The sequence below is a fragment of the Caloenas nicobarica genome, chromosome 1 (genome assembly GCF_036013445.1).
Source record: "Caloenas nicobarica isolate bCalNic1 chromosome 1, bCalNic1.hap1, whole genome shotgun sequence".
Lineage (NCBI taxonomy): Eukaryota > Metazoa > Chordata > Aves > Columbiformes > Columbidae > Caloenas > Caloenas nicobarica.
In genome coordinates, this window is record NC_088245.1 from 15599194 (window position 1) to 15622646 (window position 23453).

General features: G+C 39.7%; 1 protein-coding gene across 1 annotated transcript in view; it reads left to right on the forward strand.

The window, feature by feature from the left end:
- Nucleotides 1-23453, forward strand: part of PRKAR2B (protein kinase cAMP-dependent type II regulatory subunit beta) — an 87502-nt gene that overhangs the window by 13591 nt on the left and 50458 nt on the right. Inside the window, exon 2 of the mRNA XM_065640414.1 lies at nt 17401-17436. Within this exon, the coding sequence (XP_065496486.1) occupies nt 17401-17436 (36 nt within the window). The remainder of the gene's footprint in view (nt 1-17400; nt 17437-23453) is intronic.

The following is a 23453-nucleotide window of genomic DNA, read 5'->3' on the forward strand; positions in this document are numbered from 1 at the left end:
AAAAATGTAAAGGCAGAGCCAAGAAGATTTACTCATTCATTCCGGAAACTCTACTTTATATTTACTTCTGGCTAGGAACTGACATGGTTTAACTTGTGTTCTGCGTTCCAGGACAAAACAGTTTATAAAGCTGTAGAACTACCCTTTTTTTAGGTGAAGGGATTAATTTAGCTTTCTTCTCCATGTTACAGTTTTTTATGGAGCACATTTTAGGTAGTAAAGTTTGTTTTCCTCTATAAAACTAGCCTCATACTTTTTCTTGCACAAACTGTGTTTTAGAGATTCAGCAGTTGCAATGTTTTCTAAAGATAACTTCCCTTAGTGTAGTTTATGTTTAACGTTGGTTTGTGTGTTTATAGAGTGAAGGATTGAATGCATATAACTGATTGTACTTTAGGGAGTGGAAAGAACGTTGAAGTTTCATCGCCTGTAATTGGAAAGTCACACAAATTCTAGTTATACTGTGAGATGAAACTTGCCACTGGATATAAAAATTGACACTTTTTTTATGTTTGTATCAAAAGGAAGTTTACTTAGCTCTCAGTTTAAAAAATTTTTTTGATGATCAGTTGTTCTGATTTCTAAGATAATATGTATTAATATTATTTGACTGCTGTTTTCTATCGGTCAAATCTTACATATTTTATGAAACTGGTTTGATTTTTAAGTAACCTCTTGTTTTAATAATAAAAAAGAACTTGGCTCTGGATCTGTGAAACAAATGAAAGAGACATGTTAATTGCTATTATTGGCATGTCTGTAAAACTGGATAGTGTTTATCTGGAATACTTCTAGAAATTTTAAGGTCATGATACAAGAACACTTGCAGGGCCTATGAAACTCTATGCTTTAGAAAATACATACATGTCTACTTGTATAGGCTGGTCTAATGAAGCTGTTATAGTCTGTCAAGTTAGTGACAAACACATTTTTAAATGCGTGTATATGCTGCTGTATAGTAACTGAGGGCAACTTTTCCCATATTATACCGGTCATAAGAGATATTTAATAATTGTGGAAAAAAATATTTACGTACTCTGTGGGTCTGGATGAAATCCACAAGAATTTGGATTGAAGGCAAAGGTTTGATCTTTTCTAATCTCATCCCCAATAATCATCCTTTAGGGAAGAAGAATGATCCAGGAATTAAAAACAGGGCTCTGAGACTTCAGACAAATTGGGTTAAATCCCCGTGTGTTTTACAGGCTTAGTGTGTGCCTTTGAGTAGCTTGCACCGTACACCTGAGAACACGCTATAACTTGGTAAAATAGAATACTTGCCATCCCCATCTTTCAGTGACCTGTGGCAGTATGTGTGTGAAGGGTTGTGAGGGGCTCATATATTAATAGCATTGTTTGCCTGCAATACTTTAAAAAAATCTCTAGTATCTAGAGTCCAGAGCCCAGCTGATGCTAGAATTTAAGAAATTTTTGTCTGTTGCATCATTTTTTTTCTGGCCAAATGTAGAAAATAATGGATTTATGTTTCACCGAAATGTTCAGGAATACCTGAATAATCATCAAAGTTCTTATAGACAGAGGGAACCTATATATCCTGTTTAGGCTACGAAGATTGCCTGTAAAAGGAGCACCAAAACTGAGAAAGCTTCAGTGAATGTTGCCATAGATGATATCTGGGCCAGCTTCCTTTCTTCCAGATTTTATTGCAGGATAAAGGTAAGGTTGGTAAGGTTGTTGATAACTATAATACAGTGCTGTAGTGAAATTTCCAAATGGACGTGAACTCATTTAGGGGAGTGTGGGGGCAGAGCTACAGGATGGGCTGGGGATGGAAACTCTTGGAGCATGAGTAAGAAAGAGGGAGCAGGAGCTGCAACAGGAGGGCTCTGTGCCAAAGTTGGGGGGGGGGGACCATGCAGGAGGTGGCCTTGGGTACCTGCATCCCGACAGCCAGAGCTTCTCAAGCACAGCCTCATGTGCAGCGAGTGCAGAACTGTCTTGTCTGCGTTGCTTGATGTTCCTAACAAATACTGCTATTTACCAAATGGTTTATATAAAAGGCAGGTTTTGGTTATGAATATGGACTCCTGCCATACAACCATTACAGAATCTACATGAAACAATGTACTCTTCTGGTCACACTTGACATGAAAGTCACATATAGACCCAGACCATAAAGGGTGAAAAAAGTTTTATGTTGTTTTTAAAAACAAAAAGTTGCCCTTGTTTGTAAATTTTTTGAAAAATCTACTAGTAGGACAAAAAGTAGAATTCATTTTTTTTTCTTGTCCAAAATAACTTTCTTTTAAAAGAAAAATTAGCAGAAGTACTCCTCATCTTCACTTGTATTAACCTAATGTGGATACTGGGAGTATAAGTTAAAAGTAATATTTATCCTAATTTTGTGAAGTTCAGTATCCTTTAGTTTCAGAAACTTTCTGAAGCAGTGTACATTTAAAAAAAAAAATTCTGACAAAGCAAGAAACAAATGTTGGAAAATCGCAAGTAATTTACAGAAATAATTTTTTTTTTTTTTTCTACTGAGGGCATAATGTAAAGCACATGTGTTCCAGTAAGCTGGAAAAGAAACTAGCCTGTCTTTGTGGACACTTGAATATCCAGACTACTAGGTCAGGGGCAGGCATCTTATCTGCTTTTCAGCATGCTTGCTTGCACATTGACTTGCCTTCAAGAGGGGAGCTTTCAGTGCTTGACCTTGGAATATGGCATGGCCTGGGGAATAGGGCATTTTTTTCGGTGATGTGGGTTGCTAGTCTGACACATAACCCATCAAGCAGACTCATCTCTTAGTTTTTGTTCCTCCCTTTTTGATGCGATCTTGACCCTTTCTGTTTACCTTCTCTAAAATAAGCAGAATTTCTTCAAAGGCAGTGGAGGTTGGGGGAGCACACTAGACAGGACAAGTACCACTTCATCAGGCACAGAGTAAAGAGTTTCTGCCATGTCCCCCAAGCAGAGAGTCTCAGCAAGACTCCCGATCTCCAGCTGCATCTGTTGGTCTGCCTTTATTCTCTCTGTATACTTCCCTGTTCAGTACTCAAATCTCAAATTATCTGCCCAGGTAGGTAACTGTAAAAAGACAACATGAAAAAAGTGCGTGTTGGACTACTTGGATGAGTTTAGAGGATCTTTGGGTCGTGACTACATATGTTTGTTACGATTGGTTTTAGCTGTATTTCAGGTAGTGGTATCATTATCAAATGTAATTTTGCTAGGCAATCCAAACTGGGAGCACAGTAGGTTATTATTATTTTTTTTTTTTTAGAAGCCCTCTGGTGGAAGACTATTATTTTATGCCAAGAGTTATTTCATTGCCTGATGACTAATCAGCCCATTGGAGAGTTTTGTTATCAAGAGTCATGGAAAGTTGGCCCCTGGTAGGAATCTCACAGATAGTTACCGAAGGAAGTCACGACTATGTTCTCAAGCTTTGCTAGCCAGGAGCAGAGCGAAAGGGGAGTGAAAGTGACTGTGATGCTGAAGCTTACTTACAACAGATGTGACTTTTCAAATGCTGCCCAAACTATTGAGCAAAATGGAATAGCACTGAAAAATGCAGTACTGACCATTACTGGACATTTCTGAATGTGATCCCAAGTAATTCAGCTGTAATGGGATTTACAGTTTTACATAGTCTCATTGAATGCTTTTAATGGTACTGCAGTATAGGAAGACATCAAATTACAGTAGATAGGTCTTCGTATTGCACCTTGACCATCTCTCTGCTTGCAGGCATAGCTCAGATGCTACAGTAATCTCTGTTTCGAACTAACAAAACAGAAGATGCTGAAGTAAATTACTATCTGCCCCTTCCTTTGGCCACTCCTCCTCTCTCCTGTACAAGTCAATTGGTTCAGGACAGAAAAGGCATATCCTATTAACCTGTCCATAAGATGTGTTCACGCTGACCTCTCCATTCTCTTGAGAAACCAGTTATTTGGTCTCAAATGCCCCATAATTGAGGCACAGGTACTGACTCAGTGAGGGGCAGTTCGAGAATAGAGACTAGATTTATAAAGGGGCTCAAATGACAACACTTAGTATCATTATCTGCAATTTTTACCTTTAGGGCACAAAAATCTCCACACCAAGTCAGGCAACTGAGCTCTCCATTCTCTATATGTGTTCTGTGTAGTCCTGGCGTGTTCTGGGGAAGTTTTGAATTCTTACCATGGAAGAGAAAAACAGTTTGAGATGATTGCAGGCCTGGAAAAAGAACCTAAACAAAGGCATTATACCATATACGTGCTATGTTTTTTGCTGTAGTTTGCATCTTGCCATTGGGATAGTAACATGCAGCAGCATGGGTCTGTGTTTGATCGTGGTCATACAAGTGCTGTCACAGTTGTATCAAGACCAAGTACACAATGGAAACTGTGTTGTGCTACATTATGTTGTGAGGTGCAACACGTTCTGCATGCTTACATTTGCAAGAAGAGGGATAGCTGGTGATCATGGGTATCATGTTCCAAAACATTAGCTATTCAAGTGAGAATTTCAAGATCAGGATCATCATGGCGTTGAGGTCCGTGTTGTGTTTGCCCTTTGTTTTCTCCTGTGTTCTCCGTATTGATAAAGAATCACACAATAATTTGGTTTATTGCAAGTCACTGTAGCTCATTGTTGATGGATTTTTGCCATTATCTGCAGTCCTTCAGTTGGTCTGGCAGGTTTCATGATGCCTTCAGTAGCACCTGTGTTGCCGGTGCCATGTTGACAGGCCAGCATGCAGCTAATTGAACATTAAGCCTGTGAAGATTTGTGGGGTCACTTAAAAACATAGAATTATTTGGTTTGGAAGGGACCTTCAATGGTCATCTAGTCCAACCCCCTTGCATGAAGCAGGGACATCTTCAACTAGATCAGGTTGTTCAGAGCCCCATCCAGCCTGGCCTTCAGTGTTTCCAGGCATGGGACATCTGCCACCTCTCTGGGCAACCTGTTCTAGTATTTCACCACCCTCATTTAAAAACAAACAAACAAAAACAACAAAAAAGCCCCAACAACAAAAAACCCAAATTCTTCCCTATATCTAGTCTAAATCTCACCTTTTTTAGTGTAAAACCACTATCGCTCGTCCTATAGCAACAGGCCCTGCTAAAAAGTCTGTCCCCATCTATTATAGAAGCCCCTTTTAGGTACTGAAAGGCCACAGTAAGGTCTCCCTGGAACCTTCTCTTGCCCAGGCTGAACAGCCCCAACTCTCTCAGCTTGTCCTCCCAGCAGAGCTGTTCCAGCCCTCTGATCATTTTTGTGGCCCTACTCTGGATTCATTCCAACAGGTCCATTTCCCTCTTATGTTGGGGTCCCAGAGCTGGATGCAGCACTGCAGGTGAGGTCTCACCGGGGCAGAATCACCTCCCTGGCCTGCTGGCCACACTTACAGCAGCCCAGGACACTGTTTGCCATCTGGGCTGCAAGCACATGTTGCCAGGTCACATCCACTCTTTCATCCACCAATACCTTGCAGGACCTTGCATTTAGGTATCGCTGTCACCAGGCATTCTTTGGTGGCCTTTTCTACCCCCTTTTTTGATTCATAAAGCCATTCATGATGGTCAACCTGAATCATGCCTGAGGGCTCTATAGTTAGTGCATCATCAGTAGTCTTCTGGATGTGGATAGTGGTTTTGACTGTCTGAAAGAGAGGTAGAGGCTTGTATTCTTAAAGGTGAATCTGTATCCCTTCTTCTCCCTGGAGTCATGTTTGCATGCTGTCCTGCAAGAGTAGATGAGAGCAGATATTGCAAGAGAACCCAAGGCTTGTGGTGAAGTGAGTGCAGCCACCAGCACCAGCTGTGCTTCATTCACTTGTCCCTGAGAACTGGAAAGGCCAAATCGTGAAGGGCGTTTTGGCTAACAGCTTCACCGTAATCTCTGACAGCTGCTTGTAGTAATTTAGCTTTGCATGTATGTGGGAAATGAACAGTAAAATCTTTTTTTTTTTTTTTTTTCTCTCTGCTTTTCTCTTTTCTTCCTTTTGCTCTCAAATCTCAACACTGGGAGCCCAGACTTTTATGTTGCTGCTTTTGTCCAGGCCTGCAGTGTAAGAGTACAAGGATTTACTAGAAACAGAAAAACAAAACCCCAAATTATCCCCAACCCATCCTGAGAAATTGCACTCTGACCTGTGGGACCTGAGCTTGGGGAAGGTGTCAGCCACCACACTGGGTGACTCCAGCGCATGTGTTCTGAGCTGGTGGGAGGACACTGGAACTTTCACATTTTGTTGTCGTTTCCCTAGCTGGTTTTGTTGGCTGCCAGACAAGGGACAGTTTGTCTGGTGGTGGGAAGCATGTTATTGGTAGGCTGTTAAACCAGTGAGACATCTGAGCAGGAACCAGGTGCCGTGCTCTGCCTGAGGACTGCGGCAGGTTTCGTCAGTCGACATGTGGGAGTCGGGACGCGCCATCCTGCCAGAGGTATCAGCCAGTTTCTGTGGAGCTGGCATTTATATGGTAGGAGTCAGGACAGAATAATGCTCAAGTGCTTTTCTTTTTGCTCATGACTTTCCTATTTAGATACTTATACAGAGAGGTGGGTTTTTTTTTTTCCCCTGATGCAGTCTCAATGCCATTCTTCTCATTATTTTCAAGCAGTTGGGGTTTGGGCTTTTCTTTTTCTTTCAGAGTCACTATGCTCTCTGAAGTACATCTCTCAGCCTTTCTCTAAAACCACATGGGAAAACATGCTTGGCCTCATGATCTGAAAGCTAACAAAATTGTTTATTTTAGTTCTGACCGGCTGGGATTGAATTATCTTGAAGGCAAGAGAAACTCCCATTAAGTACGTAATATTCTTAAAATATGCAAACTTTAAAATACACGTCAAGTCCAAAAACTTAAATTTCACCAGGAAGTGAATAAGCAGGCAATGCAGGGTGCAGATCGTACATATTCATGTATTTCTTCGTCAAGGTACTTTGTAGCACAGGTTTCTGCCAAGACTGTCCTAGGAAGCAGAGACTTTGTATAAAATCCTAACTTCAGAAAGTTTTAATGGTGTCTGCCCATGTAGGATTTGTTATAATAGCCTAATGGCAAAGTGACAAAAACATGAATAGTAGTAGGAAACCCTGAGTCTTAAAAGGTTTGAGGCTTTGGATTAAACATGGGTAGTATTGAATGTGTATGGGAGAAAGCAGTTATGTTCACAGTTGTTAAACTGTATAAAATAGGTGAGATAATTATAAACTCCACACAAAGATCTGCTCTCTTGGAGAAGAATACTGACAGCCATGACATCTCCTCCAACCCACTACCATCAGCAAGATTGCAACCTTATTCCTTTGGAAAAAATATAACTTGCAGGTGCTGTCAAGAGACAAAAAACATAGGCCAAAATTTGGTAAGAAAAAAACGGAGCCTGAAGCGCAGTTGTGTAACAGTTAAGGGAAGCTGTTGGCTCTCAGGAATTCAGGAGGGCAGGTCACTCCTGTAAAGTCTTGGGTGGCCTAGTTTGCAGTCTGACAGAAATATTGATCAAGGACAGGTGCAAATTATTCTTCATCTTATGAGATGGTGATCCTGGAGCCTGATGACATACAAAATGTCAATATGATAGTTTTACAGATAAGCAGCACCACCCAACTGATTTGGACATTGCTGGTAGAGCTTTGGCAGAATTACCATTTTTTCTTCCCATTCTGAATGGGAACATGCATACATTAGTAAATATGCTTCAGGCAGCAAAATTAGAAAGCAGAAAAGAACATGAAATTGGATCTGAACGCCTACGCTGCAGTGTTAGAAAGCAAATAACCATAATATTCTTAAAATAGCCTATGAAATTTCAAGTGGAAAGAAGCCATTTACAGATGGTAAGAAGATAAAAGCATTACTGGCATTTTGTATCAGATGGGGTTTAGTGGCAATTGTAAACTATGCTATGGCTATAGCAGAATATTCTTTGGAGCTGGTAATAAATTGCTTAGCAAAGAGGTATGTTACGGCAAATGGTGTTGGGGTATAATAACAAAACAAAACAAACAAGAAACCACCACAACAGCACAAGCCCCCAAACCTAACAACAACCTAAAAATAAACAAACCAACCAAAGAAAAACTTAAAAAACCCTAGCACACTCTGCTAGGCAGAAATAGGCAGTTTTGGTAAATTGTACAAGAAAAATGGGATCTATAGGTGGTGCCCAAGCTAAAGCAACACTCCAGGTCTTGGGGTTTGGCTCTGTGGGAAGGCTGGGGTCTTCCTAGCCCAGTGTGTGTCCTGTGAAGACTGCATATTTTAGATAGAACATGAAAGTATTAAGTGAAGATGCTGCTGTGTTTAATTTTTCTAACATGTGACATTTATCTGAAAGAAGTGTTATGTTTAAAAATAAAAAAAGGCCAAATCTCAAACAAACTGCTTGGGTGGGAAAAGTAAATACGCTCTCCAAGAGCAGCATTTCATTCCCATTAATGGGCTGTGACAGCCTGTTTGACTGCATTGGGTCGTTGGTCTAATACATCAGACAGGCACTTCATCTTTTTATTTTCAGCGTTAATAGTGACGTGCAGCATCAATTATTCATAAGAGCTGAAATCTCTTAGCCAATAAAGTGGGAAAGATTTCTTTGCCTTTCTTTCGAGGTTGGTGTTATGACAGGTTAAACAACCAGCCAACTTGCAGCATAGTGACTGGCTGTACATACATATCAAAACACGACCATGAAAGCCTGCTGCTCCATAGTAGCATTTTGAAAACAAATATTTTTAACATCAACACTAATTATAATCTGCAAATAATGTAAAAATCCTGAAGTAATATTTTAGATTCTCTATTTAATAAATGTTTTCAGGGACTGCATTTATAACATTGCTGTTTTCTTGATACCATAGTGATGTGTTTAAATGGATGCATGGCATTTTCATCTTTCACAAGCAAAACCCATGGTATTTATCCACATATTTAATTGATGTTCTTGTGTGGTGACATCTTAATAATCAATATATTAATTTGCCAAAAAATTTACTGAGCTTTTTTTGATGCAAGTTATCAAGTCAAGCTTTTGGGGTTTTGAAGAAACCTATTACTGTGTAGCCATCAGAGAGAGGTGAGGTAGGAGAGTTTGCTGTTTGGTTTTGGTTTGAAGCAGCAACTCATGTGCATCACATGTTAGTATGTTGGGTGAAATATGTAAAGTAGAGCAGCTTTCTTCCGTGCTGGTTTTGGCAGCCTTTTTTTTTTTTTTTTTTTAAAGAAAGGTTTATGCATTTATAAGAATAAAATAAATTGCTATGATTCTTCATCTCAGCTTCCTTTGAAGGTTATTGTAGGAGACCGTAGAATCCTGTGCAGCCTTTCAAAGTGTGTGGCATTGGGTTTGGAAAGGGGCAGTCTTAGTGTACTAGCACATAATTCTGGAAGTTTGAGCTCCAGAGCTAAATTGCAAGGAGCACAAGGCAATTATCTGATGTAGTTTTCAAATGATCGTGACTACAAGGCTTTCCCAGCTTTCTTGAGAAATTATTCTACAGTGAAATGGAACTCATTTTCCAGACTGAAAAATGAAAAGAAGTAATCTGTAGAGCCAATAAAAATCTCAAGATTTGGTTTTGACTAACTGCATTTTAGGACTACAGCCTCTTGTAAATTTAGTTTAGTTTGCACATTATAAAAGTGGGGTAATGGGATATTGCGGTTTCTGTATATTTTTATTCTTTTACAGGTGTGTTGATGTCTTCAGAGACAGAAATAATCATGTATATATTTGTTGTAGTACAGATGGCTTTAAAAGCTGTAGATGTCATTTCTAATTAAAAAGAAAGTAATCTTAGGGCATTCTATCTTATGTAGCTATTTTCTCTTGCCAACATCTATTCTACTTGCAATAGCAAAATTATTCTCTCTCGGTTTTTCTCCCAGTACCACTTAGATACTGCCACCGTAGCATCGTTTCTTCATCTTGGGCTCCTCAGCCTCTGTGTACAGGACTCCCTGAAAGCATGCATTTACTTCTGGTCTCCCTGCCTGCATTCTGCCTGTGTATATGAATGCACGTACATGTATGCGTCCTGCCTCCTCGGGTGTGTAGCAGCTGTGACTCCTTGAGGATCACGCTCTTCCAGCGACACACTCTTCTTTGGATGGAGCCAGATCCCTCTGCCTGCAGATCCTACCCTTTGAGGAGCTGGGGGTTTTCCTTCCCAAGGGAAATCAGTGTTTTGGAGTGGACTTCAGAACCTTCTGAAGTGTTAAGGTTTGTTTATTGGGAAATTTGGCAGCAGTGTTGCTGTCTAACCTCTCAGATTCTTTGGCGGAGTGTTACAGCATGTACCAGTGTGGCCATGATCTACCCTTTCTCCTTGTGTAAAGGCCCAGCCTGTGTGCTGTTCTTGAATTTTGTTTTTAATAAAAAAGAATCTTTTGCGACAGACTTACTTGGTGAGGGAAATAATAAAATATATCTTACGTATTTCATCATTAAAATATTACTGTTGCTGTTAAATTTCCAGAAATCAAAACACACCTATGTAGAAAGCTATGCTCTATCTAACTACTTTATTGCAAGGGCTGTTTGTTTGCCTTCTGAATAACAGTTGTGTATTCCCTGGACTCATCCCCTTTCCTCATTCCTCACAATTGTTATGGCCTTTCACAGAGAAATGGTGAGAACCATTCTCCATGGACCTGACAACTCCCCTTTGTCAGAGACACTTCTTGAAACTGGCAGTGCACATACCAGCTGGCATCTGATAACTAGAAGGAAGAATAGCTCTTTAGAATAAAGTGAACCGTTTCTACAGTTATTCCAACTGTAACAGATTTCTTAAGGAATGTCAAGATCTATATTGCACAGTTTTATTACATAGTTTATGTAATTTTGTTTAACTTTTTAACAGCTTGATTTTATCATCTTACTAAATCTGTATTCTAGTACTATTTAGTATTTAGAGATTCTAAGCAAGAAAAGACCATGTACCTTGACCTCAGGTATGCTACCAATCCTAAATACAATCAGCTATTAATTCTCCACTGGTAAATTACCTGCTATGGCTAGTCTGTGCCATTGTGGTTGTGGATTACTCTTGCGGTTTAACCCGAGCTAGCAATCAAAACTATGATAGCTGCTCGCTCACTCCGCCTGCCCGCCACCCCCCTTCAAATAAGGGAGAGAATTTAAAGGCCAGGGAGAGACTCATGGATTGACATAAATACAGTTTAATAAAATAACAAAATAATACTAATACACTACTACTACAAATATATATAAAATGGAAAATAGAATATAAAAGATACACAATGCAATTCCTCTTGAGCTTCCTCAGCCAGTCCCAGGAAGAGAACACCCTAGTCCCAAACAACTTATCCTAGAGGGAGAGAAAAATAAAAAGGCAGAAAGGCCCAGATGCCACTGCAAAACAGCAGAATGCAAAAGGCCAAACTAAAAGAACTCGGGGATGGAACCGAAATGGAGCAGAACTGGAAGGCGTCTCTCTAGCCAGAAAACCCAACTCTCATTAAATATGAAGCAGGATGCTAATGGCATGGAATATTCTCATTGATCAGTCTGGATGACACCACCTGTGGGCAGAGAGCTCAGAAAGACCTTGACTCCCACACAACAGCTAAGATAACAGTAAGCTCTTGCATCCTCTGTGTTCCAACTCAAAAAAGCTGGAGAGTTACTTGAAGAAAAACATTAATTTTGCCCTGGGGTGTTATCTTGTTCTCAAACTAAATCCAAACAACGACTGTGCTAGCTGTGAAAAAGAAAAGTTTCTAACTGCATGAAAAAATTAACTCACTTTCAGTCAAACCAGCCCAATTACCTGTGCCACTGCTGCCTGTGCTGGTTGTGCTGCTGAAGCACAGCTGAAGTGCCTGGACAGCCAGCTCCAGTGCTGCCCCAGAGCTGCCCCTGGGCGGGGGCAACTCAAGTGCCCATGATGTGCCTGCAGACCTCAGCACACAGGGGCAGCTGGCTGGAGTTCGTTTTGGGAAGGTTGTTTCATTAACCTGAGCTCAGCCCCAGCAGTGCTGGAAGAGGCAGATGTGCCCTGCTGAGACTGGCTGTGGGTGGCTACTGGGGCTGAGAGCACACAAGGTGGTGGCAATAGTTCTGTCTTACTTGAAATTCTGTGAGGTTTCATTAGTGTGAAGGTACATCAACGTAATTGTATTATCTTATGTCTGTTTCAACCTGGGAATGCTCAGAAATAATTGTTCTGCCTGGACTAGTCCTGAACCAAAGTGAAAGTTTCCAGCAATGGAGGGAAATCAGAGGGGCTCCAAATTATTACTATTAGTATTATCCATGGCGTCCCAGTCTGTCATTGTCCTGGGTAACAGGGAATTAACTGTCTTTCATCCATTTGGGGCATAAAAAACCTGTAAGTCTGACTAAAGCATGTATTTTAGAAAGGCATTCATTTAGATTTGATTTTTCTCTTGTTCTGATTAGTTCACTCTAATTAATAATCCGTTTATGAAGGAAGACAGGCTAATGTTAATTTGCATAATACAGGGATGTGATTACAATAGGCATAATTCAAAGTATATCTGAAAGTTGCTGGACCTCTGAGAAACAGGTGAACTTGGAACTGAAAAGGTAGAGCCTGTAGTGTCCATGATGCTCATCGGTTGAAACTTGGCCTGGGATTTTGAGATATGTCATGAAAAAGCATGTGTAAACCAGGAATGACTCTTCTGAAATCAGTAGTTAGGCTGTGTAAAATCCTGTGATGTGTTGAGAGCAGGTTCTCAGTTGCTTTTTGAAATTTGGGCCATGGGCCATTCGGGCCTCATTGAGGTCCTTGAGAGTTTTAACGCTGTTTTGCCCTTAACAGAAGGCTTTTGTTTCATAACCTCACTTGGGGCGTTTGAGTCTTTCACCCAAGGATGATACACTATGGTGCAGATATTTCTGTTTGTATATGCCTGTTAAGATATAATAGTGATGTTCCTACTCTGTAAACAGAGCTGTTGTTTGGGAGCTATGGGCTGCCAAATTTGAGGACTTTAGACGTGTAACAACTGAATTTAATATTTTGTTTACTTTTTTAAGGGGGTTTAGTCCTTTGTCTTATGAAGAAATTACAGTGGCTAGTTGGAAGTGGAGCTTGTGGAAAGTGTTCTAATTTTTACTAACACTGAAGATTAATCACCAATCTCCTGCCAGCCCTTGTCACTCAGAAGGCATTTTGCCTTTGTGTGTTTTGCTCTAAAAGAGCATCGCCTTGAGTTGCCATGAACGTGGCCTGAGCAGCCTCCCGATGGCCTCCGGCCGCCGGAGCGGCTGTGGGGAGCCGCATGTGCCCACCCAGCCTTGGGCACACACAGGGTCCCGTGTGCTCCGCAGCACCGCCAGGGGTTGTGCATGTGTCTGGTTTGCAGACCTGCAGAAGGCACCAGTTCGCAGGTCTGGTTGTCAGAGGGAGTTTGTCCTTAGCAGCCCCTGATAAGCAGAACCTCTTCTTAAGTCCCGGTCTGACAGTCCCTGACTTCTTAGGAAGGCTGCGTGTCTTAGGTCTGCGATGTGTTTAGCTTCTTATTCCAGGTGACATTAATGGCACAAGGATCTCTGTTTCTGAATCAAACTTGACTTTGAGCACTTAAATTGGGATTCTGCAAAAAGGGGCAGCTCAAGCTATTAGAACAAGTCAACCGTGTAGAGCAGGGGTGTCAAACTCTTTTTCACCGGAGGCCACATCAGCCTCGCAATCGCCTTTAAAAGGGCTGAATGTAATTTTAGGACTGTACAAATGTAGGAGTAGTTACATTGATACAGTCCTAAAATTACATTTGACTCTTTGAAGGTGATCGCAAGGCTGATGTGGCGCCCGGTGAAAATGAGTTTGACATCCCTGGGATAGAGGATGCCCAGGTAGGGTTCCTCTTTTGGCATTACTGCCTTAGTCTTGGTGCTCTGCAGACAACCCCATGGATCCCCATTTCTTTCTCTTCTTACAAAATTATGCTGCTTTTATAGTGTAATTCGCAGGGCTGTTGTGATGACTGCTTAGTGCTCATAAAGAACAGATGAGAGGTAAAGTACAGTGGAGTGAGGAACAATGGACAGTTGTTGAGTGATGGCAAAATTTTTAGTGCGTGCTTCTTGTAGTTTGATGTTGTTTTTACAGCCTATATTCTTGGTGAATAGATATATGAAAACACTTTAGGCTCTTGTGATCATTTATTGATTATTTCTGTTTATTTACTTGATTTGTATTGCCAAAATATTTTAAAAACTGTACAATTGTACAGTCATCTGAGCAAGGATATGCAAACATGAATTTCACTTACCAGCAGGTAACATCTTAGATGATGGAATTCTCTCCTATATAGCACTAACAATAAAACAATTGTAATATGTCACATAAGGATCAATAGCTTGCTCACTTTCAAATGGTAGTTTAATCAAAGCTTCATCAGGATACAGACCCCTGTAATGTCTCTTTTTCTCTCCTTTTATTCATTTTCTTCCATGTAAGTCTGTACTGGGTTTTGGTTGAGACAAGCTAGAACATGAAGAGTCATGTTTAATACTGAAGTGACACCATGCACTTAAACAAGATCCTCTGTGCACAGCAGTACATTGCTCAGTTGTGGTGCAGTGCTCTTTCTCTTACTGTAAAAAAAGACCAAGTGTCACTGGACATGTTCTGAATTTATCTGCATGCCAGTTTACCCTTTATTAGGAAAAATCCCTGGATTTTACAATGTCAAGGTTTTGCAATCCGTGGTTTTTGTTCCTTTTGCATTTTGCGCCAAGTCTGTGGTGGGGCAGCTATACCTGTAAGTTACTGTAAGCAGTTTCTTTCTAGCAAGTTGTTTTATTGAATCATTCTGAGCAACCGACCCTCAGCACAATGTCACTCTAACCTTTAAGATATTTTTGCTGTAGAGTTTACTTCAATAGCCACGGAGGTCTTGCATCAAGCCTATTCCTTTCTTGAGTTTCCCCTTGCTGGAATATTGTGGTGCTGTGAACTGACGCGTGTCAGCAGTGTTGCAAGTGGGGTGTTGGGGGTTTTTATGGTTCCAGCAAAATGCTTCTTAGACTCTCTTTTGCCCACCTTACTATGCTTAGCCTGCCAGCTATCCTAGCAACCTCGTTGACCATGCATCTACTTTGTTGGGAAAATACCAGCTAAATTTCTGTAGGGCTGATGATTCTCTGAGACCTATCACTTCCATCTTTCTGGGCAAAAAGAAAGTATATTGCAATTTGCTAGAAGAGAAATAGAGAGTATTTCAGCTTGCTCCATGACAAAGAACTGTGGGTTCTGCTTCTAAATCTCCCAGTAACACATTTGGATGACCTTCACAAAATCCCAGTCTGGGCAGAAAGGCTTTGCCTGGTTGCTGCTCAAACACTGATTATTCACATGAGCTCAAAAATAGGTGCTTATCAAGGTTTTGACATTCTAGCTGTTTTTTTCTTTTCTTTTTTTTTTTTCCTAACAGTGAATAGTTTGTAAAATATATTGTAAAATAAACTAAGCTTTCTGCAGCCAAAGAAAAGAAGGCATTTAGAAATATGTAGTCAGAGAAGGACTTGTCTCTTTGACGGTCCCAGTAACTTGTTTCAAAGAGAAGTATTCTCAAAATTATGTTAATTTTGTGTTAGATGTTCTTTTTTAATGTTGTATTTTTTTGTGTTGGTAAAATGTGCTGAGGTAGCTGTCTAGAGGAGTTAAATCTTCATATCTATGCATGATGTACAGAACTGACAGGCAAAGCCGAACACCCTCCCTGAGTTTGGGGAAGGCTTTTGACTGGGAGCAGAGCACTATTTTATGCTTTCTTGTTAGAAATGTGTCACATTCCAAGTATTTTTTGATATGAGCACATCTGCTGAGGGCTGCTGCTGATTTACATGCTGGAGGTAACAGCTCAGCCATCTGATGGTGACAGTCACGACTAGTGTCCTGAAATGAATTTGGCCTGTAACCCTAGTGACAAAATGAACAGTGTTGAGGAACAAAACAGCCTCCTGTATTACAAAACAGTAGTTGCATAAAATATGGTGTCAGCTCTAATAAAAATATGTCTACATTTATTGTCTTTTTATTTTTAAAAAATGTTTGGGGGAATTAGAATTCATGTTTAAAAATAACTTTGCTGGTTATGTTACTCTCTGGTTTATTTATATATATCGTTGGGGTTTGTGACAGCTTGTTCACTGGAGATTTCCTTGCTCGTGACTCGCACTCTGAACCACTGTAGTCGGGTTTCCCAGTGTGGCTCTTGCCTCTTGGCCCCGTCACTACTCTATGTGCTTGCACAAACTGTCTGTGTCTGTGCTTCAGAAATTGTAGCTTTGCTCTGTTTTTTTTCCTCCCCAAAGGAATAAAAAGTCAGTTTGCTTCTCAAGCTGTTACTGTCGCTCCTGTTTTCTCAGCATTTTTTTTCTCTTTGCCTTGGCTTAGATGTTCAAGAAATGATGCATAACTCCCATGTAAAATTAAGTGGAATAAAATTTGAAAGTCCAATATTTTTCATTTTTCAGTTCCATGTAAACATAAAGAGTGATTTTTCTTCTTTTTTCTTTTTTTAAGGTTGAATGTTAATAAGCAGTGTGAGTGCATACATTTTTAATGTAGCTGCTGCCCATGTTTGAAATTAGGTCATTCAGATTTTCTTCTTGTTTATTTCAGCAGTTAATGTATCACGTGAAAGTAGAGTTCAAGACCAGTGTTTTATACTAATTAGAAGCAGACTGAAGGTTATATTTGGAAGGCAAAACATAAAAAAGTTTATTTCTTTATTTTATATCTGGTAGCTCTTGAAGAAGCTGGTAAGCCTGGAAATTAATTAGAGGCAAAACTGTGTGCTTTAAGATGTATTTTGCAATCTCTCCCAGTTGGAAGCAAGACAGGATTCCAAATGTTTGCGGCACGGGTTGGAGATGAGCCAAGAGGGCACTATAAACCAGTCATTTGCACTGTAAAACTGGGGTCTGGGCGGGGGCTGGCGTTGTTACTGACTTACCCAAGGAGGTTTAAAGGTTAGTCAAAGCAAAAGTTGATCTTTCAGATGGGATTGTAAATTAGTCTTTTTCTCTTTAGGAGTATCTTTGGTGCTAGATTTCTAATAGGTATATTTTGTAAAAGTAAATTTTTTTTTTTTTTACATTTTTTTTTAATCCATGTTTGCATCATTGTTTACAAGATTCCATTTTCTGTGCTCTTGATAGATGGTGGAAATGCAGGTCTAAATGTTTCGCAGCCAATCACAAACAGCAATAAGTAACAGTAACTCTTAAGAAGCTGAAAATGGTCTTGAAAGCTACTGGCTACTATCTGCTTAAAAGTTTAAGTGTGTATGAAGTTAACACGGGTTTCTATGAAGATACAAAAATAATGGTTAACAGATTTTTGTAGCTGTCGCACTTTGAAGTATAACATTGTTATGTTTAAAGTGTTAGACTATTACAAAAAGAATCTAATTGAAATGTCGTGCTTTCTTTCAGCTCCAGTGATAAACCGATTCACCAGGCGCGCATCAGGTAAGTTGGATAAAGTTGCATGTTTCATTGTTCTACATAAGAGTTGAAACATAATGCTGACGGTGATTGTTGTGTAAAACATGATATGACATTAGTCAGGTTTCTTTAAAGATGACTGACTTAGGTTAAGCCCACATTTGTTGTCTGGTGTACTGAAAAATGTAGCCAAGGTTTCAGGTCGTGGAACTTGCACTAAGCTGCCTTGTTGCTGTGGAATTTATAAAAAAAAAAAGCTTTCCTTTTTTCCTTTAAAGACAATAATTTTAGTCCTAACAGAACTGAACTTTGAAAGCAAGAACTGAACGTGATCTGAACCAGGGTTGTCTTGCTTACTTCATAGACAGCCTGGAACAGCAATTTGGTGATCATCTATGCATGAGAAAAGGTACAACCGTGCTAGAAAGCTCCCCGTGTTTTTCGGACTGGAGCCGGTTTGTGTACAGGCGCGTCGTTCCGCGATGCCGAGCTTTGCCGTGGTGGCCGTGTCTGGTGCTGGGTCTGCGCCTGCCCAGCTTGGGGCCAACCTGTGTGATCCTCAAGTTAACTTGGTTCCTGCCGGCTGTTTACCTTGTTCCATTAAATGTAACAGATCCCTCCAAATTACATATCATTAAAAATTAGTATTCCTGGCCTCTCCTTGTTCTGCTGTATCGTAGCCTTCAGGCTTAGTTTTTGAGGGCTTTTTCTCCTGAATCATGAGGCCCAAAGCCTAAGTCTTATTTGTGTGGAATACTATGAATCTGAAAGTGGGGTGTGAAAGCCACCAGTAAATGCAATGAGACTCATGACTGACTCATAAGAGTCAGCAAAGCAGGAGGTGTGAGCTGTTCCCAGTCATCTCAGCATGCTAAATTTAAAATCTAACTATAAAATGCTTTCTGTTTGCAACTGCAGATTGCTTTTAATAAATGTAATAAAGTTTGTATTCCATCATTCAGTAAGTCTATCCAGACTTCTAACAATCTCAGTCAGATAGTTCCTTGTCAGTATGAAAATATTAGTGGAGATTCTCAGGATTACTAAGGGTCTGTGTAGAAAAACGAAGGTTTGCATTTGGAGGATTGGTGCATAGCGCATGTAGCACAAAGCAAGAAAGTGTAGTGAATTCCAAATATCCTCATGCTTTTAGTATTGATAATACTTTGTGAGGTACTGTAGCATGAAATGAAAGGAATGATTTGTTAAGTAGCGTTCAGGAACAGTGAGCAGGGCTTTATGCAAATTCATTGCATGTTTTAAGGAAAGTGTTACTGTGACTGATTGATAGCTGACTTTAATGAATGTGGTCCTTAAAACAGATGTGTGAAAGGCTTTTGCATTTCAATAGAAGAGTTTGATTGTTTGAAAAGCTAATACTTGCTCAGGAAAAAAAAAACAGTTGATTTTAATGTTCCTTTAAAAGGAAACTGAAACATGTTAGAAGCCTGAAATTTTTGCACAATTATTAGGGAAATAATTTCCATAGGCATTTAATGTTTCATGTGTTTGGTCTTGTTGTGGAGAGATAAAATGGAGTTATCTACTTCAGAATAATGAGTCAAGTTGTATGGTATGGTCCATATGTAAATAATGGTTTACTATATCTACTTTTAAATTAAGTTTCTGGCAGCTTTAATAGTAAAAATAATCATTTTTCAAACAAGAAAGCCTGTGAAAGGTGATAGTTCTTACTTTTCTCTTAAATATTAAATGGCTACTGGAGAGGTACAGTACATTTAAGAAACCTGATTGATAAAGTATAAAATTAAGAGTATGAAACAGACTATGCTGATAATACAAACCTTTTACAGGGATGTTTGCAGCCCTAACTACATTTTTAGATACTTTTTAAAAACTGAATAATTGTTTGGATACATTAAGGTAGTCAAGATACCTTGCAAGTGGAAAAGCCAGGTAGTAGCTGGGGTTTTTTTATGCTTGGCAGCTTAATAGCATTCTGTAATTGAAGTTGATTCTCATGTTTAGGAAATTAGAAGCCAAATGAAACGCAGGGTTTTTTCCTCAAATATGGATTTCTCTTAATTTTAGGCTATTTAGCTAAGAGCTATTTTAAAGTTTCAAATGTGCAAGATCATTGAGTCTTGAATGGTTTTGAAGATTTGTATCTGATGAACATTACTCCGAGTTGATGAGGAGTGTTTGGAGAGTCAGCCACGGCTCGTGGTTTCATGTTGCAGCTGACCGAGTGATACCGCAGACTGATTCCCAGAGAGTGATTTTAGGGTCCCTGCCTTTGTCACGCCGCTGCCCAGAGGTTATCTCTGCATCCCTTGCAGAGACCTAGGAGCCATGCTGCCTGAGGGTGCATTGATTTGAAGAAAACAGAAATACAGGAGGCTTTGGTGTGTTGATTTTTGTTGGTTCTGCAACTGACCTGTGCTGTGGCTCCCCAATAACCACTTAAAGAGGGGTGGTAGTGAAAGAGGGGTAGTAGCGAATGCCTTTAGCCAGTGGTGGGATGGAGAAGGAGCTGAACTGCTGACACCATCTGTGGCGAAACATCTAGTGATATCTGCAGCAAAGGCTCCTAGACTATTCTGCTAAAAGCTTTTTGAGCTCTTGCAATGATAAGCAGGGAGAAGCCAGGAGATGACACACATTTCTTCACAAAGAACAATAATTCCCTACAGTGGATGTCTTGATTTTGATGTTTCTGTTATTCTTTGGATAATGCCTAGTATTTTACTTGGTGGCATAAGATATAGTTATTTTTCCTAACTGAGCTAGAAATTAAGCAGCCGGAGTTTAATTGCTGAAGCACCTGCTGAAAACAATATAGTAAGGCATTTATTATTTAACAGCTGTTCCTGTTAACATGCTGTGAATGTATTAATATACTGTCATTGGTATGTAGAGGATAAAGTAAGGATAAGTAAGCTAGGATCAATTAATTGTTCTTGAATTTCAATTCTTAACATTTATTGAGCTACCTAATTTAGTATATCTTCTGTGTGTTTCTGCAAATGTGTGTATATATGCAATGTGGGCTCTCTATATAAAATACACGTAAACCATAGTGCTGATGACATAGCTACTTATGGGCTAGTTAATAATGCACTCCATTGTTCTAGGCTGTGCACAAAGAATAATAGATATCATAGTCTTAAATAGAGAAGTTTAGCAAGAAGAGGAGATTTAAAATACATTATAGAGCTAGAATGAACAATGAGCCAGCTGCAAGTAGTTAATCCTTAATTTGTCTTTTAAAATCTGGTGGGACCGAGATGAAGAGAAAGGAGAAAAACTGTTGGGACAATCAAGAGACTTGGATGGGAAGAAAGGGGGGTATGGAGGTAGAAGCAGCAAGAAAGCTGTGTGTTCGTGAGGTGAAAAATAAGTGGAAATTCCTGAACAAGCTGAGGTAGCCAAGAGGTGCAGTTTCTGAATACAGACAGATACTTTCTTGCTATGGATGAGATTAGTTTTCATCCATAAGATATCTAGGGTTGGAAAGCTAATGTGGTTCTCTGTGTCAGCAAAAGCATTGGGTTCCTGCTTTTCAGCATCTTGATGGCTAGATAAACAAGTAAATGATCTCATTAAATACTGGCAGGAGTTTAGAGTAATGTAACAAAACCAGCATGGGTTTGCCACAGAATGAACTTTGAATTTATACTTGATAGATACCATTTATGGAGGTTATTTATACCCATTGACTAGTATTACATTCAAATGTGTAACATAATCTTAATTAAGAAATAGGTAACAGCCTATGAAGTTACTTGAGTTATGTATCTGCTTAAGCTTCTGAAATCGTGAAGAGAACCTGACCGAGGTTGCTGTGAGTTAGGCTTCTCGACCTAAGAAGAGCTGGTAGATACTCTCAAGGGCATCTGTGGAGCATCTCTTACCAACAACAGAGATAAGTTCCTCATTCCTCTCCCCTAAACAATATCTAACTCCAAAATACCATTTTCGTCCTGTGGAAAGGAAATAAATGCAGTTTTAAATATTGTTCTCTCAACCACGTGGGAAAGAGAAGTAGCTTTATTTATTTGTGAACTTACCTGAAAAACTCTTAAAAAAGTAATTTAAACAGTCAACAGTCAGAGTACATCAGTGCTGAACCTCAAGGGAGAAACTGGCTTACGTATATTTGGAAAAAACTTGCAATCAAGGAGATGCTACTGTTATGGAAAGAATAGAAGGAAGCAGAGAAGGCAAAAACTTTCAGGCATCTTTATCATGGGTGCCGGTAAGGAGCTCTCCAAAGGAAACAGAAAAAACACATTATAAATAAAATGATACTTCATTATAAGCCTACAGCATCAGCCATCAACCTAAGTGAGAGAATCTCACGTGATACTAGAGGACATCTCTATGCCACTTTTTTTTTTTTTTGTTTACTTTCAAACTCCTTTGTAATTTCCAGTTGTTGAAATGTGAAAAGTTTTTTGCCTTTACACACACTGCCAAAAACTATCACTTTTAGGTACATGGATGATTAACTGTAGAGAAAAGGCTGAGAAATAAAGCTGGGTTTTATGCCCTTTCAGAAATATGTGTTTAATTCATTTAGCAGGTACTCAAAATATTTTTGTATAGAGGTCAAATTGCTTATGTACTGCAGTAGTTTCTGATAAAGATGGGGCTGTGTTTAGTGGTCTGTCTTCTTTTTAATTATTTTTTTTATTTATATTTTTTCTCTTTTAATGAAAGTATGGAAGTTTCTCTAAGAATCAAAACCCATTTTACTTAACTCTACAAATTTCAGATTTATAAAACATCGACAGTTTGAAGAGAAAGGAGGAGATGGAACATTCTCTTCATTCTCAATTGCTTTAGATGCCCAAAAGCCTTGATAATGGAATTGTTGAACACAGATGGTAGTTAATTTGAATTGGTAGAGAAGTCATTTTACTTCACTTCTTCTCAAGCCTTGCAATTATTTAAATATTTTCCAGCAAGAATTTCTACAGTTTATAAATATTTTCTGTTAACCTCGGTCAGCAGAAAAAAACCTCTTAATAGGAAACCTAATGACATTTTCAGTAATTTTAGAATTTTCAGAAATTAGTAAATCTTTTAACTGAAACACACTGATTAATTTTGAAGCCCCTCAAGCTAGTTATTTTGGTTAAAATGCCACGTACACACAGTGAAACGCTTCACAAACAAGTTAGTGAGCACGTTATAGCATCATCACGTGTGCTGCTGACGTGGGTGGTGAGCTGGTGTCAGAGCCCGGTGTCTGCGCAGCTGGGAGCAGGACGGGGCCACCGCATCAGAGACCGGGCACACGCCTGGGCACCGGGCACACGCGGGTCACGCTCCAGGGCTGTCCCCACGGTGTCACCAGCCCTGGCCGCGCTTCGTCACGCGGCGATGGGTGCTCAGCTCTCCCCGCCTGGCGCCCGGGGCTCCCACCTCTGCCTGGCACATGGCAGATGACACCCGTGTTTTGGCAGGCGCTCAGATGGGAGGGGGGAGGTTCTGCACAGCCCTCACAAAAGGAAAAATCTGGGAACAAGTTTGCCAGAACAATTTATCTGTTCTTCGCCTTTGCGTAAGGTGCAATTAGGAAGAAAGTGACGAGATGAAAGTTTTGGGCTTCGTTATTCTGAAGAGATGTGTGGACTGTGGATTAGTCATTCCCACAGTAGCATTTACATATATCACTGCTGGTTTTCACTTTAATGATTTCTACACAAAATGTGACAACCTACTTAAGAAACGCTGAGGAATTTTACTGAATTTACACCATGGGAGTTTGTTAGTGAAGGAAAAGCTAATTGCTTTCTGAAGTTTTAAGTATGGAAGAACATAGGTGATACTAAATTCAGTTGTTAAATATAAACTAATATTTAGGAAGAGCAAGTTTATACTGTTAGACAAGAATAGAATATGCCCATAGGAACAATATTTCATTTGTAATTTCAATCTGCTTGAATTATATTGAGATTTTCTTAAGGACATTGGCACCCACTTTCCTACAGCATGTTAAAAATTGTCAGAGAAAGGCAGCTAACTGAAATGAAGTGCTGTTCCCTTTTATACGGTAAGGCAGAAGCTGGAAC